The sequence below is a fragment of the Oncorhynchus clarkii genome, chromosome 23, assembly GCF_045791955.1.
Source record: "Oncorhynchus clarkii lewisi isolate Uvic-CL-2024 chromosome 23, UVic_Ocla_1.0, whole genome shotgun sequence".
Classification (NCBI taxonomy): Eukaryota; Metazoa; Chordata; class Actinopteri; order Salmoniformes; family Salmonidae; genus Oncorhynchus; species Oncorhynchus clarkii.
Genome location: NC_092169.1, coordinates 23832500 through 23850404, shown reverse-complemented (window position 1 = coordinate 23850404; position 17905 = coordinate 23832500). Strand labels below are relative to the sequence as shown.

The window sequence follows — 17905 nt, the reverse complement described above, 5'->3', positions numbered from 1 at the left end:
TTCGCACCAAGGTACGTTGATCTCTAGGAGACAGAACGTGTCTCCTTCCTGAGTGGTATGACGGCTGCGTGGTCCCATGGTGTTTATACTTGCATACTATTGTTTGTACAGATGAACGTGGCACCTTCAGGCATTTGGAAATTGCTCCCGAGGATGTGGAGGTCTACAATTATTTTTCTGAGGTCTTGGCTGATTTCTTTTGATTTTCCCATGATGTCAAGCAAATAAGCACTGAGTTTGAAGGTAGGCCTTGAAATACATCCACAGGTACACCTCCAATTGACTCAAATTATGTCAATTAGCCTATCAGAATCTTCTAAAGCCATGACATCATTTTCTGGAATTTTCCAAGCTGTTTAAAGGTACAGTCAACTTAGTGTATGCAAACTTCTGACCCACTGGAATTGTGATAAAGTGAATTATAAGTGAAATAATCTGTCTGTAAACAATTGTTGGATAAATGACTTGTGTCATGCACAAAGTAGATGTCCTAACCGACTTGCCAAAACGATAGTTTGTTAACAAGAAATTTGTGGAGTGGTTGAAAAATTAATTTGAATGACTCCAACCTAAGTGTATGTAAACGTATGACTTCAACTGTATATAGCAAAGCAATAAGCACCCACCCACCTTTGAACATGCAAGTAAGTGTTGGAACTCAACCTCTAATTTACAGTCATCGTCACAGGGGTTTATAGTTGATTCAGTGACGGACAAACCTGTGGATGGATAACAATGAAAGTGAAAACCAAAATAAACCAAAATGGAGAGAAGATTGAATACTTATATGTATGAAGATTTGATTTTCCCTTTTGGACTTCTGTTTGCTGAGAAGATCATGTTTCAACATAGGGAAGAATAAGATGCAATAGCTTGTTGGCTCCACCACTTGGTAATCAACAATTCCGGCATTCCAATCTTGCTGGACAGGGACATCTGAATCTAATCCTTATCTTGGCATGAGTTTGTGAGCCTAAAGTGTGACCAGAGAAGTATTGAACACTATTCCTGCAGCCTACAGGGTTTGAGTTTGACCTGGATAATATAAACAGTGTTTCTTCGCTGCTACTTGCTATTACAGGCGTGTGTCCCCCAAGAAATATGGATTCAGAGCTAGCCAAACTCCTTACAGATCCAGCTGAATTCCATTTTAGCATATGAAAATTACATGTCGCATTGTCTAAATAGAGAATGTTTAACCATGCTGTGGATCAGGTGGAAATGAGGTTCAATTTTCACAAAATCCCCAGACCCCCTATGAAAAAGTTGGACATTTTTGTCTCCCCCATGCCACTTTTATTTTTAATGCGTGAAATGACTTTAGCTTGAGCATTAAAGGATTACTTAATTTCTTTAGACTTGGCTCTTTTTTTCAACTACCCTAAAAGTAGTCTATGGGCCAGGAGATGGTCATTCACCATTCAGATTTGTTTATAAAAACCCTGCTAAACCAGAAAGTGATGTGAGCAATCTCACCATGTTACACTTTTTGGGCCAAATCACATCTAACTTCAAAAACCAAGTCATACAATTTTGAACATTGTGAGTTTGCCCTGATCACTCCAATTGATGTTGATGTGCAATGGTTTCTGAAACAAATCTGAAGGTGAATGACAGTTGCTCCATAAACTACTTTCAGTTCATAACCAAGTGGGAATGTGGTATTTACCACTTAAGACTGAGAAACATCTACGTGAACACCCTCCAACTGGTAGTTACTAGTGGGAAACTCGTCTATCATCCCTGAGCTGATAGTCTTCTCCCACATGCTGGCCTCTGAGGTCACCTACTAAGGGAATTACCTAGATAACAGCATTTTCTGCAGTTAATGCAACAGCAAAACATTATTCATAAAAAGCAATCTATTAATATGGTTTTTGAACACGATAATTTGTTTACAAGCATGATAGCTGTACTTTTAATTTATGATTGACGCAGCTTGTTGGCCATTAGCCAATTGCCATTTCTCACAAGTTTAAAGCACGTGAATGCATCCAACTGGTATTCACGACTTCACAACTGGTGATAACCACCTTCCCACTCAGTTATGACTACTCAGCAGACCTGGGGTGCATTCAGTTAGATTAAAATATGCTACATTGCGTAATGATTCCACAAAATGTTCTTCAACGTTCTTGAACATTTTCTACATTTGATGGGTGTGGTAGGATGTGGCTTGAAGCAATGAGTTATGTATTTAAAGGCTGACATGCTGACAGCTTTTCCCAACCCACAGCCCAAACCCTCCCAGTTTTACAACTGGTCGTTCAGAACAGCAGAATTTCTGTTTAATTGAAATTTGCATTACGTTTTTTCGTACTGAACACAGACATTGGTTAGACTAAATGTGTATTTGAGTATTTGTTAAATACATTTTAAAAAGTGTTTTTGAGTATTTTGAAATACACAGCCCAAAACTAGTACATTTATTTGAGTACTTGAATGCTTATTTGTAAAAACCAAATAGTCGACCAAATTGTATTTTAAAATACTTACTTCAAGTACTATTTTCTAATACCTGGGTTAAATGCATGGGAGTGTTTTTGAGTATTTTCAAATACTTTTCAAATGTATTTCCAAATATATTCTAATGTTCAACCTCTTGGTTTTTTTTTCAAATAAAGGTTATCTTAATACGTGTCGTGAAATGTAGTTTCATTACCTGAAATTGTTTTTAAAACCAGGTCTGCTACTCAGTGACTATTTGATCTGATTCACAACCAACATGGTATTCATCTTCTTGGTTGCTGCCTCTCTTCAATTAATTTTGGCTGCACAGCAATGTGGTAGGAATGTATGAATATTGTTGGTACAGTTGGCACACTGGTAAGAATTGTTCCTATCATATGTATATTTTGCATTGTAATAAAACAGAAAACATTTTAAATTAAAACAATATGATATAATATAATCAAAAAATGTAATCTATATCTAAATATATTAATTTATATTTATATCAATGTCATCAAAAATCTCTTCTTCATCTCACCAAAATGGTTATGTTGGATACCAAAGAAAATGTTTAAGTGGCTAGAACAATGTTTGCTGAGTTGGTTGTCACTTCTGCCTCTGCTTCAATGTACTGTATCTCTGATACAATGTATCACAGAAACGTTTACATGCAAAATAAATTATCCATTGTCATTTTTTCCGGCTGGAATTTCAGAACGTAGTACGGAGCACGCCCATTGAAAAATCAGGTGTGTCTTGGGGTAAGGCCCGCCCCGTTTTTACCTTACATGGCATTGTATGGGAATTTGATTGACAGCATGCAGCAGCTGCTGAACAGCCCAGACATGGCGGAGGATACAGTGTAAGTGGGGAACGGCGAGAGAGTTACGATAGTTTTCCTAGCAGTTCAGTCGGTTTAGTGCTTTATAGAAAAAGCAAATGTGTCAGGCATGTTTTCTTCGGAATAACGCAAAAATGGACGAAGTTGCCAGACGTAAGTAAGCTGGGAAAATGTATATCTGTTTAGTGCAGTTTACGGCCGTAGACAACAAATATGGCTTCTTGTGCCTTTTCCTATTTGTTATAAACAACTGCTCTCCCATGCCATTACATGTCATGGCTGTAATGCAAAATTCATACAAGTGACAATTAGGAAGTTAGTTCCTTGTTCGCTTATCGGGCAGGGGGTCATTTTGGAGAAATAAAGCCGAGGATACGTTAGCTAACCAGACTGCTAGCTAGTTAGCTAGCTACGGAACTGAAGCGAACGGCAATGGAGCCAAAGCACAAAGAGTTGTTAGAACAATTCCACCAAAACTTGCTGGACTCTATAACAGACGCAGATCGACTGATAGAGTTACTGATACTCTCCGGTACTCTGAGCCAGCTCGACCGCTTCGAACTGGACCAAAACTGCTCTTCCAGCGCGGAGAAAGTGGACCAGCTTTTGAAGATGCTTGTGAACAAGGAAAGCGACCATTTCCTCGAGCTGTGTGTGGCCTTGGAAAAGGCGTACCCTGACCTGTATTCTGCACTCTTTACCAACGGCGGTGGACCTGTGGACCATTCCTCTGGTAAGTCACCATGCACGCAAATGTTGGATGCATGCTTGCTACATTCCTCTACACAGCCTTTGAGATATTGAACAAGTTTTACGGCTACCCCAAGTCTCATAATTCACTTACAGGGTGGTCACCCGTGCAATACTTCTATGGATAATTGACTAGATAATTCTCATTTTATATTTATTATCAGAGCATGTTTACGTTAGGGATGTTGATATGCCGCATTCGAAGCAAGAACTTGAACTTTGCTAACAACCTAAAATGTTACCAAAGTTCCGTTTCAGCATCACATTGTTCATTCCACAGCAATATTTAACATTAAAAAAGCTAGTAATCACCAGCAGAGGCATAGATGCCACAGGCTCTAAAACCAAATTCCATCACTATTTGCTGCATGGGAGTGAGTGGACTCTGCTACTCTGTGGCTAGGCAGTAGATGAAAAATTAACACGCTTGCCAACCCTCCCTTTGAATGAGAACGGTTTCGTAATTTAGCAGATGCCCTTATCCAGAGCGACTTACAGAAGCAATTAGGGTTAAGTGCTTTGCTCAAGGGCACAAAGACAGGTTTTTCACCAAGTCTACTCTGGGATTCCAACCCGGACCTTTCGGTTACTGGCTCGCTCTTAACCTCATATTTTATTTATTCCAGACACACTTCAGAGACCTCATGTATCCAGGCCCCAACATGTTCGGCACAGTTGCAATGTGTGCTACATAGCCTGTAGTAAAATCATGGAGTAGCCTACATATACCTATTCTACAATGTATAGGATACAGATGGGTCTATTTCACTGTATTTAGGTTTCAGATTTTCCATCAAACTAATTTGTTCTTTTACTTTAGATTTATTAGTGGAAATTAAATGCAGTAGGGTAATTCCATGGTAACAGAATTACCCTGACTTTTTCATAATGTATTCCAACCAAAAAACATTGATTTCAAAGTTTGATCAAACCATATAACTCTATGCACAATGACTACTTTTAACAATTTCCACTGACAATTTTACAAAAACACATTTACAGGAAGAACTGTGCAGATACTACGTTCTGTAACAGAATAAAACTGCTGAAGACAATTTTACCATAAACATGTTACCAAACTATGCATCTGCAGTGTTATTCTCGTAAAATGTTTTATTTACTGTGTAAATTGTTTAAAGTAGTCATTGTTCATAGTTTTAATTTTTAATTTTTTTAAGGTCCTGTTGTGGTTTTTATCTCCATATTAAATCATTTCCGGGTAACAATTTAAATACCTTACTGTTTTCAATAATAACTAAAAATAGCTATTAATGGCAGAGGTTTGGGACCCTCTTTCTTATTGGTCTTTTAACTAATCTGGTTATGTCATCAGGCAGGCCAAAACGGCATCTATACCAAAACAGGTTGAAATTTCAAGCTGTCTTTTCAAACAGAGCTTATACTAAAAGGGATATTTCATCCGCGTAGTGTGGAAATACATATAAAACACAGAAAAATACTGTTTTTGACTGCAATGGGTCTTTAATCGTTTAAATCAATGTTTGATTTTTTTAAACTTTAAACCTATGTTAAAAAACATCTCTGCATAATTCCATGGAATTGCCCAGTAGCCTATTCTAGGTAGGTATAGATGTGCACAGCAATATCCCAAGTTGTCATCAATGGTTTGCAATACTAATATCATGTCTTTGGATGTAAAAACAAATTACAAGTGCTTCCTCTTATGTTATTTGCTCACAGCCTGAATTGTTTCCATGGAAACGCTCTTGCGGCTGATGTGACGTTTCATATCGACCCTTGCGTGGTGTGCGTACGTATAACCATGCTTAAAAATCCATAATATTGCGCCAGTCATATTCTCTATTTTTCATGTACAGTAGTGGGCCTATAAGCCAGTAGTATACTATACCCCCAGTTATTGTCCTACGAGACCATTAAAATGTCTGTTAAGACAGTGGCTGTGTGGGGAGAGGAGAGACTAGGCTAAATCGAGACGGACTCAAGTCGTTGTATTTATCAGGAGTCTACTTTATAGGCCTAGTTTGGTCATCTGAAAGACTATGACAACTTTCATTATGAAGAGTGCTAACACCAGTCTTCAGGTCTCATTCAAGGTCACTCATCACACCGGCATGGATCACTCACTGAACCACATTCGGTACACATGCAACATTTGCAATTTGCAACCCTGGTGATTTAATGCTGTAGACGAGGGGAGCAGCAGCAGGGCTGTAGGTATGTAAACTTGCCTGCGTCCCACAAGGCACCCTATAGGCTTATGGGCCCTAGTCAAAAGTAGTGCACTACATAGAGGATATTGTGCCGTTTAGGGCGCAACCCTAGTGGGTTCATGGTGGTTATTCACCAGAGGATTAGCTCTACGCTGCCTGCCTGTTGTAAGCTCTCTCTGTGAGACGTGTATTATCATGCCTCCACAGCCCTCTCTTCTGTATTTTCTCCTGCTCCCGGCTGCTGCTGCTTCGACACAGACAGAGAGAGAGCGTGGCAGGCAGATGTAGTGGAGAGGTATTTTTGAACACTTTTCATTATCTTTAGTGCAGCGATTCAGGCTGACGCGATTACTGCATTTAAACAGGCTGCCTGGCTGGTGAGAGAGTGGAGATGAGCCTCCTCGTTGCTTCAGGCTGAGAGGGAAAGGGACCGTAGAGATGAAAGACTGAGCTCCAGTGCGTGTGTGTGATCTGCGCTGATAACAACCTGCTCTTAAGCCATTCTCTCATACTGGCTGCCTTTGCCTTTACTCACTGGCAGGTTTCCTCTGCCCTTCAATGAGAGACACACACACACACACGAGACACACCCCTATAACTTAAAACTGCACACACATACACTTGCATGCAGGTAGACAGTGACAGCGGGGATGGTTCAAAGCAGGGTTCTCCCCCCCCAACCCTCCCAATATGGCTGCTGTAGGAAACCGAGAGAAATATTGTCACGTTTATTTTATGCACTATTTATTGAATCTAAATCCAGGCATGTCACATCATTGCACAAAACACAGCGCCCTAATTCCACATTTGTTTATCATGTTAATTATTTTAATAAGATATTAAGTAAATTAATCCTGTCAGTCCATCAAACTGCCAATATGATCATTTTTATTTAGTTAATATGAGAATATATTGCCTATGTAGACTACACCTGTATCCGTGCTTTGCCGATAAGAAACCGTGCTAGAGCATTTCAAGCTGATTTAATTCATACACATTGCAATAATCAGAAACAATTTCATTGCCTTTACTTTGTCTTATGCAGTGCTTTGACTTTAGACTTCTCTTAGACCTCTGCAGTGCTTTGTTGTTTCACCTATAGAGTAGTTATACCTGTAACTCTACTTACGAACTGTGACATTGATTTAAACACACACAAAGAGGAAGGTGTGACGCAATGCTCCTTGACAGGATGCTGTGTTTGCGTCCACTCAAAGTCCTACTCCCTCCCTCACTGTGTGTGTAGAAGATGGGCCATCCCCTTTGGGTGACTACTATACCTCAAATCAGCTCAGAGCTGTGTGCACTAGGGCTGGAGCAATTACCGTACAACTGTGTAACAGACGGTTATGGGTGAAGACTGTCATGAAAATAAAATAACCATTGAATAGACTACAACAGGCTTAAAACCTTGGCAATTTGTCTGGTAAACTCATTGGTACACACGCAATGGCTGCCTGGTCTTGTGATGCAATAATTCCCATTCAAATGATATTAACTGATGTGGCTCATGCAGTGGAATGTATTTTTTTTGTAATGTCAGTTGAGTTGAATCAACCAATCACAGCAAATTTTAGCGCATATTTTACTAGCTGCTTTTCTTCTATGGGTACACTTGCAATGGCCGCCAGTCCACCAATTCTGGCGTCATTGACCTGAATGGGGAGGAAATGTCTTGTATTATTTATATGGCAGCACATGCAGTCAGGAGTGGAAGAGAGGAGAAAATGTACAAATAAAAAATAATTTTTTAAACGTGCCATCTACAGCAATCGCTCCACCATTTCCTGGTTGCGAAATTTCTAATAGCCTAATTTCAGTTTGACAAAACAAGCAATGCATAGTGTTGAGAATTATTGTACCATCTAAACTAGAGGTTGACCGATTATGATTTTTCAACACCGATACCGATTATTGGAGGACCAAAAAAGCCGATACCGTTTAATCGGCCAATGTAAAAATAAAAATGTATTTGTAATAATGACAATTACAACAATACTGAATGAACACTTATTTTAACTTAATATAATACATCAATAAAATCAAATAAATAATGAAACATGTTCAATTTGGTTTAAATAATGCAAAAACAAAGTGTTGGAGAAGTAAAAGTGCAATATGCGCTATGTAAGAAAGCTGAGAACATATGAAAGCTGGTGGTTCCTTTTAACGAGTCTTCAATATTCCCAGATAAGTTTTAGGTTGTAGTTATTATAGGACTATTTCCCTCTATACCGTTTGTATTTCATTAACATTTGACTATTGGATGTTCTTATAGGCACTTTAGTATTGCCAGTGTAACAGTATAGCTTCCGTCCCTCTCCTCGCTCCCTGCTGGGCTCGAACCAGCAACACAACAACAACAGCCACCAACAAAGCAGCATTACCCATGCAGAGCAAGGGAAACAACCACCCCAAGGCTCAGAGCGAGTGAAGTTTGAAACGCTATTAGCGCGCACCAACTAGCTAGCCATTTCACTTCGGTTACACCAGCCTCAACTCGGGAGTTTATAGGCTTAAAGTCATAAACAGCACAATGCTTGACGCACAACGAAGAGCTGCTGGCAAAATGCACGAAAGTGCTGTTTGAATGAATGTTTACTCGTCTGCTTCTGCCTACCACCGCTCAGTCAGATGCTTGTATGCTCAGTCAGATTATATATAGCAGGACACGCTAGATAATATCTAGTAATATCATCAACCATGTGTAGTTAACAAGTGATTATGATTGTTTTTTATAAGATAAGTTTAATGCTAGTTAGCAACTTACCTTGGCTTACTACATTCGCGTAACAGGCAGTCTCCATGTTGAGTGCAACGAGAGAGAGGCAGGTCGTTATTGCGTTGGACTAGTTAACCTTAAGGTTGCAAGATTGGATCCCCCGAGCTGACAAGGTGAAAATCCGTCGTTCTGCCCCTGAACGAGGCAGTCAATCGGCGCCTAAAAATACTGATTTCCGATTGTTATGAAAACTTGAAATCAGCCCTAATTAATCGTCCATTCCGATTAATCGGTCGACCACTAATCTAAACTGCTGTGAAATATACAGTTGAAGTCGGAAGTTTACATGCATTTAGGTCGGAGTCATTTAAAACTCGTTTTTCAACCACTCCACAAATTTCTTGTTAACAAACGATAATTTTGGCAAGTCGGTTAGGACATCTACTTTGTGCATGACACAAGTCATTTTTCCAACAATTGTTTACAGACAGATTATTTCACTTATAATTCACAGTATCACAATTCCAGTGGGTCAGAAGTTTGCATACACAAAGTTGACTATGCCTTTAAACAGCTTGGAAAATTCCAGAAAATGATGTCATGGCTTTAGAAGCTTCTGATAGGCTAATTGACATAATTTGAGTCAATTGGAGGTGTACCTGTGGATGTACAGTGCTCAAAAAAATAAAGGGAACACTTAAACACAATGTAACTCCAAGTCAATCACACTTCTGTGGAATCAAACTGTCCACTTAGGAAGCAACACTGATTGACAATAAATTGCACATGCTGTTGTGCAAATGGAATAGACAACAGGTGGAAATTATAGGCAATTAGCAAGACACCCCAAATAAAGGAGTGGTTCTGCAGGTGGTGACCACAGACCACTTCTCAGTTCCTATGCTTCCTGGCTGATGTTTTGGTCACTTTTGAATGCTGGCGGTGCTTTCACTCTAGTGGTAGCATGAGACGGAGTCTACAACCCACACAAGTGGCTCAGGTAGTGCAGCTCATCCAGGATGGCACATCAATGCAAGCTGTGGTAAGAAGGTTTGCTGTGTCTGTCAGCGTAGTGTCCAGAGCATGGAGGCGCTACCAGGAGACAGGCCAGTACATCAGGAGATGTGGAGGAGGCCGTAGGAGGGCAACAACCCAGCAGCAGGACAGCTACCTCCGCCTTTGTGCAAGGAGGAGCACTGCCAGAGCCCTGCAAAATGACCTCCAGCAGGCCACAAATGTGCATGTGTCTGCTCAAATGGTCAGAAACTCCATGAAACTCCCTCCATGAGGGTGGTATGAGGGCCCGACGTCCACAGGTGGGGGTTGTGCTTACAGCCCAACAAGACGTTTTTCATTTGCCAGAGAACACCAAGATTGGCAAATTCGCCACTGGCGCCCTGTGCTCTTCACAGATGAAAGCAGGTTCACACTGAGCACGTGACAGACGTGACAAGAGTCTGGAGACGCCGTTGAGAACGTTCTGCTGCCTGCAACATCCTCCAGCATGACCGGTTTGGCGGTGGGTCAGTCATGGTGTGGGGTGGCATTTCTTTGAGGGGTCGCACAGCCCTCCATGTGCTCGCCAGAGGTAGCCTGACTGCCATTAGGTACCGAGATGAGATCCTCAGATCCCTTGTGAGACCATATGCTGGTGCGGTTGGCCCTGGGTTCCTCCTAATGAAAGACAATGCTAGACCTCATGTGGCTGGAGTGTGTCAGCAGTTCCTGCAAGAGGAAGGTATTGATGCTATGGACTGGCCCGCCCGTTCCCCAGACCTGAATCCAATTGAGCACATCTGGGCCATCTCGCTCCATCCACCAATGCCACGTTGCACCACAGACTGTCCAGGAGTTGGCGGATGCTTTAGTGCAGGTCTGGGAAGAGATCTCTCGGGAGACCATCCACTTTAATTTTGAATGTGACTCCAAATCCAGACCTCCATGGGTTGATACATTTGATTTCCATTGATAATTTGTCATTTTGTTGTCCGCACATTCACCTATGTAAAGAAAAAAATATTTAATAAGAATATTTCATTCATTCAGATCTAGGATGTGTTATTTTAGTGTTCCCTTTATGTTTTTGAGCAATGTATTTCAAGGCCTACCTTCAAACTCAGTGCCTCTTTGCTTAACATCATGGGAAAATCAAAAGAAATCATCCAAGACCTCAGACAAAAAAATTGTAGACCTCCACAAGTCTGGTTCATCCTTGGGAGCAAATTCCAAACGCCTGGAGGTACCACATTCATCTGTACAAACAATAGGACGTAGGTATAAACATCATGGGACCACGCAGACGTCATACCTCTCAGGAAGGAGACACGTTCTGTCTCCTTGAAATTAACGTACTTTGGTGCGAAAATCCCAGAACAACAGCAATGGACCTTGTGAAGATGCTGGAGGAAACCGGTACAGAAGTATCTATATCCACAGTAAAACGAGTCCAATATCGACATAACCTGAAAGGCCGCTCAGCAAGAGACAAGATTGTACTTTTTGTAGAAATGTCCTCTGGTCTAATGAAACAAAAATAGAACTATTTGGCCATAATGACCGTTGTTATGTTTGGAGGAAAAAGGGGCGAGGCTCGTAAGCCAAAGAACACCATCCCAACCTTGAAGCACGGGGGTGGCAGCATCATGTTGTGGGAGTGCTTTGCTCCCTCATGAGGGAGGAAAATTAAGTGGATATATTGAAGCAACATCTCAAGACCTCAGCTAAAGCTTGATCGCAAATGTGTCTTCCAAATGGACAATGACCCCAAGCATACTTCCAAAGTTGTGGCAAAATGGCTTAAGGACAACAAAGTCAAGGTATTGGAGTGGCCATGACAAAGCCCTGACCTCAATCCAGAACGGAAAAGGCGTGTGCGAGCTAGGAGGCCTACAAACCTGACTCGGTTACACCAGCTCTGTCAGGAGGAATGGGCCAACATTCACCCAATTTATTGCAGGACGCTTGTGGAAGGCTACCTGAAATGTTTGACCCAAGTTAAACAATTTAAAGGCAATGCTACCAAATACTAATTGAGTGTATGTAAACTTCTGACCCACTGGGAATGTGATGATAGAAATAAAATCTGAAATAAATCATTCTCACTATTATTCTGACATTTCACGTTCTTAAAATAAATTGGTGATCCTAACTGACCTAAGGCAGGACATTTTACTTGGATTAAATGTCAGGAATTGTGAAACCGTTTAAATGTATTTGACTGAGGTGTATATAAACTTCAAACTATAACTGTATATATTGTCAATAACCAAAAATATTGTATTTTCAAATGTATGTACAAAACCGAAGGAGGAACAAACACGAAACTTGAGAGCAGGAAGCATAGAAATGGCACTCATTGAACAAGTCTACGGCTGCTTAGACTTGCTTTCAGTTAGAATGACAGATCTATAACTCACATTTCTATGTGAATTTAGTCATGTCGCCCAAGAAGTTACAATATTGCAGCTTTATTTAAGCTTTTCAAGTGGTTATTTTTGTGACCGCGGTCATTTGGCTGGCAAATTACCGTCATCCAAAATGTTATAACCATCAAAGCCCCAGTGTACAGTGTACTCAGAAAACAGCTCTGTTTTTTCCACATCACTCTACCACTCAACACTTTGTGGTGAGGTGCGAGGCAGTTAACAGCAGGCATCTCTTTCTATATTCTTCTCTCACCAAATCCTCTATCTCACCCACCTTCCCAGTTTCTCTCTTTTCTAGGCTCCACGATTTCTCTCTTTAGTTTCTTCTTCAGACTTGGCTGAGTGGTGGTTACTCCTCTGTGGTGTTAGAGGGACTGGCGAGAGGTTGCTAGATAAGAGAGAGAGGGATACACACAGACAACGGGCCCTTTGTTTTGGTGGGTAGCAGGCCCAAAGTGCTCAGTCAGGAGCTCGCTGTTGTGTGTGTTTGTGCGGCCTAGGACAGGACCAGTGGGGCTGTCTGCCTGCCTGTCAACCAGTGTCCCACTCCCGGCAGCACATAAACCATGGGGACACAATGAGTTATGTCCTGACACTGTGTCACTACCAACTAATGCTTTTATATCTCTCCTGGGATCTGACTACTGTAGCTTCTAGCTACAGTCTATCCTTCTCTCTACTCCCTCTCCCTACCACCCTACTATTTCTCTCCCTTTCCCTCCCCCCTCTTTTCCCCCCCTCCCTTTCTCTCCATGCATGTGTGTCTCTAGATTAGGCCATCAATCCATCCATTGTACACCCAGCCTGGCTGCTGGGTGTTATTGATGTCATTTCATAGCCCTTATTTTATACTACATGTCACTGGGCATTTTATTATTGCGCATTGCCGTGCTGGTGTATCCACTCCAGCATAACAGGTTACAACTAAAATGGGTATAGATTGCTCTCTTTTGTCAGACATAAACTTTAATGTAGTAGGAACGATCATAGCTGGAGGTGTTGTGACTACTCACTAATGTTGACCAATAAAGCCATCTGATTAAGCCACATGTAGCCAATAAGAGATTGACATTTTTTTCTGGGTCAGTGGTGCCTTGTCCCAATTTAACTCTATTGAGCTCTGATAGCCTATTTAAACATGTGAACTGAGTACCCTGCTCCTTTGTTTTCAATGCAGTGGGCTGATGTAAATGTTGATTTGGAAGTGGTGAGAAAGGTCGTCTCCTCTCCTTACTCTCGATGCTGTGTGTGAGGTTTGTATTCTGACTGTTCCAGAAGGCAGTGCAGCAGTAAGAACAGGGCTTCATTACCATTTACACGTGTTGTTGCTGTGCTTCCTAATCACCCCGCAAGGCAGAGGAAATGCCACAGTCTAAACTCGCACAGTGTGGTGAGGTCATGGAAATAAACAGACAGAACTACTCCCCTCTACCCCTCTCTCTTGATCATCTACCCCTCTGTCTTTCTCTTTTGCACTGCTGTTTGTTCTTTCTCGTCTACAACGCTCTATCTCCTCCTCTACCCCGGTTCTGTGTTTTTCTTGCCCTCTTTGCTTTATCTTGGCCAGGTTGCAGTTGTAAATGAGAACTTGTTCTCAACTGGCCTACCTGGTTAAATAAAGGTGAAATAAAAAAAATAGACAGAACCTGTTTTTTAAAAATGATCTACCCTGCTCAGTCTCTCCTGCTCTCTCACTCCTTTCTTTCCTACTGTGTTGCTTCTCTCTCCACCTTTCTCTCTCTCCCATTCTATTTCTCCTCTACCCCTCTGTATTTTTGCTCTCTTCTCTCTCTCTCTCCCCCCATCCAGTCTCTGATGCATGACAAAAGGACTGTTTTCCTTCACTGTTTTTAATGTCATGATAATATATAGAGGTGTGATAATAACATACTTTTGAATTTATAGTGCATGTTGACACCCCTTAAAAATAGTGGATTCATCCACACCTGTTGCTGACAGGTGTATAGAATCGAGCACCCATCCATGCAATCTCCATAGACAAACATTGCCAGTAGAATGTCCTTACTGAAGAGCTCAGTCACTTTCATGGTGGCATCATCATAGGATGCCAACTTTCCAACAATCATTAAGTCACATTTCTGCCCTGCTCGAGCTGCCCCGGTCAACAGTAAGTGCTGGTATTGTGAAGTTGAACTTCAGGAGCAACAACGGCTCAGCTGTGACGTGGTAGGCCACACAAGCTCATATAACTGTAGCGCTTAAAAATCATCTGTCCTCGGTTGCAACAATCACTACGGATTTCCAAACTGCTTCTGGAAGCAACATCTGCACAATAACTGTTCGGGAGCTTCATGAAATTGGTTTCCATGGCCGAGCAGCCACTCACAAGCCTAAGATCACCCTGCGCAATTCGAAGCGTCTGGAGTGGTATAACGCTCGCCGCCATTGTACTCTGGAGCAGTGGAAATACGTTCTCTGGAATGATTAATCACTCTTCACCATCTGGCAGTCCAACGGATGAATCAGGGGTTAGCAGATGCCAAGAGAATGCTGCTTGGCTGACGGCATAGTGCCAACTGTAAAGTTTGGTGGGGGGGGAATAATGGTCTGGGGATGTTTTTCATGGTTCGGTCTAGACCCCAAAGTTCCAGTGAAGGGGAATCTTAACAATACAGCATACAATGACATTCAAGACGATTCTGTGCACAATACGAGGTCCGTATTTTGACTGGCCTGCACAAAGCCCCGACCTCAACCCCCATCAAACACCTTTTGGGATGAATTGGAAAGCAACATCAGTGCCCGACCTCACTAATGCTCTTGTGGCTGAATGGAAGTAAGTCTCTGCAGCAATGTTCCAACATCTAGTAGAAAGCATTCCCAGAAGAGTGGAGGCTGTTATATCAGCAAAGGGGGGGACAAACTCCATATTAATGCACATGATTTTGGAATAAGATGTTTGATGAGCAGGTGTCCAATTACTTTTGTTCATGTATTTTACTTACTTACATTGTTCATAAAGGAGCTACAGTATCGCTCAGGGTTCTGCTCTCAGAGGAAAGTTTAGAGAATTCAAGATTACCTTCAGAATTTAAAGATGATATAATCTGTTCAGAACATATGACACCACTGCATGCCTATGTAACGCTATAGCCAAATGACGATAAACTGAGTACATTGCCAAGTGGTCACCGCATTCTGCTGCTCCCTGGCATTTGATGCTTCTGATTGGCTAGAGAATGCGCAAACTTGAAGTGTTTCACTTGTCATAAGACAAGGGTGAAATACAGCAGGGCTACATCCCCCCCAGAGGACCAGTGCTGTTAATCTCTGGGTAGAGTCATGAGCTTCTATCCTATTTCAGTTTTTGCTGCCGTTCAGCATTTTTGATGGACCTTAGGCACTTGGGCTTCACCCCAGACTATGTCTTTCTATTAGAGGGGCGATACAGCTCTTGAGAGATCTAGGTCCAGGCTGACTTCAGCCAGCCTCGACTTCTTCAGTGCTCAAAGATCTGAAGTGGCTGGATTGGTATAAGAAGGATGGTGATCATGGCGTGTTGTACGGAAGTTCCTCCATGTTTTTCTCCTATCAAGGTATTTTCAGATGTCCTGAATATTGAATAATTGTCATTTAGGAGGATTTGTTCTCAAGCAGTAAGGGTGTATTACACTGCTATACAGCACACGACTGCTCAGTGATGACTTTTAGCACCTTTTATTTAGCAAAATTAGTTTAGTTTGAATTTCAGTCCTGAGGAAAAGACTAGGTACGACTCATGAGTGGTCTCAGATTTGTTTAGCCTGCGTTCGACGGTTAGGCCATGTCTCTAATAGAAAGACATTGTACTGGGTGGGATTCAGAAGGGCACAATATTGCAAAACATTTTTGCATGGGTGCAACTAAAAACAGGAGTTTCTGTTGGACAAATTCAGGTTATGTACCTGCGTTTTGTTTACGTTTGATTCCGTTTAAGAAACCATTTGCAACAGAATCAATGTAATGAATACGCCCCTTGTAGTACCTCCCCGTTTCAAAATGTTTTCCTTCTGTTGACCACGACCCTGGAGACTCTTCTGGTCATGTGGCACAGCAGCCATTATCTCACTCCCCAGAATCCTGGCCCTTGGTGCCACTGCCATGCATGGCCTTGTGAGACACAGACCCCCTAGCCAAACAAGTGGTCTTTTCTCTCTCTAACACACACACACACAATTTGATATTGAATTCAGACACAAAGTGAGAGGAGCTCATGGTGGTTAATACAGAATAGCAGTTATTTTTTTGAATGTAACAATAATAACCTTCTCCAACAGCCACTGAAATGTCCTTCTCCTCGGGAAGAGAATATCTTGCATCAGATCGGTAGTTTCAGAGTTGTCAAGGTCTTAAGATAGAAAGTGTTTTGAAATGGAAGAATCCGATTCTTTACATTTTGGGTAGTTGGTGCATTTTTAGATAAGATAATTCTCTGGGTCCCCTCATACATTTGTTTTAGTCACAGTTGACTCTCTTCTCCCTGATAAGGATGGGGTAACACTGTCGTTCCTTGCCACTTCTTATTTTTGTCACGCTGCAGAATTTCGTATTCCTCTACTTCAGGGAAGGGGAAGATAATATGGTCGTAAGGAACAACAACTGTTGACCCTGGATGGGAGGGGTGAGAGGGAGGAGTGATAGACAGAGGGAAGGAGGAGAAGATGGGGAGGCAAAGATGAAATTGAGAGTGAGGGGAGACTTAAGGGAGATGATGAGAAGCTTCAGAGTTGTGGAGGGGAAGCTAGGAGGATAGAATGATGGAGGGGGAGTAGTGGAGCCCCCAAGGCAGAGCCAGGGTTCCCCTGACCTAGTTAAAGACATGGGGGGAGTCAGGAAGGGGAGAGGAACCTTTGTTCTAGTATCCCTGACTGTCTACCATCAGCTCAGCTCTCATTTTACTATATACTACTGGATCTCTACTATCATCACATCCACACACTGTGAGTAGTAGTAGGCTACAACTCACCTCTGGGTAATTACAGTAGCTAGTGGCTTCGTCTGCACTTGAGGACCATATAGCTTGGTGAAACCAGACTGAACGCTGTGCTCAAAGTGAAGTGAAACAATAGTGAAACCTTTGCCTTTTGTTAAGTAAATCAGGTAATAAATCAGGTGAAAGGAGACTGGAGTGCCACTTTAATGCCCCTTCATTGACTGAGTGTGACAGTGCTGCAGCAGTCTCAGCTCCAGTGGCTAATACAGGCCTAGATGTTGTTTCATGGCTACAGTGTGTTTTGATCAGTGTGTTTGGAGGTGTGTTGAGACTGCAGTTAACTTCCACTGTCAGGATAGATCTTCAGTAAGGCTGTGAATGTTTAAACTAAATTGGGATCCTTAACATTTAAGAAAAAATCCCTAATGGGAAAAATGATGCTTGTGTGTGTTCAGTTTGCGTGTAGAATATTCTAGCTTATTCATGGATGGGCCCTGCTTTGCAGCTGTTGATTGCCGATAGATGGGCCTAGTGTGTTTGGTGGCCAACATGCCTATACTGTGCCCCTGCCCTCTCTCGCCGTCCCTTGCT

General features: G+C 41.9%; 1 protein-coding gene across 7 annotated transcripts in view; it reads left to right on the top strand.

The window, feature by feature from the left end:
* Positions 1-3264: 3264 nt before the first annotated feature.
* The window catches only part of LOC139381150 (discs, large homolog 5a (Drosophila)), a 61537-nt gene continuing 46896 nt past the window's right edge, over positions 3265-17905 (top strand). For 6 of the 7 annotated variants that reach the window (XR_011628526.1, XM_071124498.1, XM_071124500.1 and 3 more), the window contains exon 1: positions 3487-4025. Coding sequence is in view for 6 of the 7 variants with exons in the window: in XM_071124498.1 (XP_070980599.1) it covers positions 3725-4025 (301 nt within the window). In the remaining variant the exon portion in view is untranslated. Of the gene's footprint in view, positions 4026-17905 lie in introns of all 7 variants that reach the window. The other variant, XM_071124501.1, reaches the window with a different exon arrangement.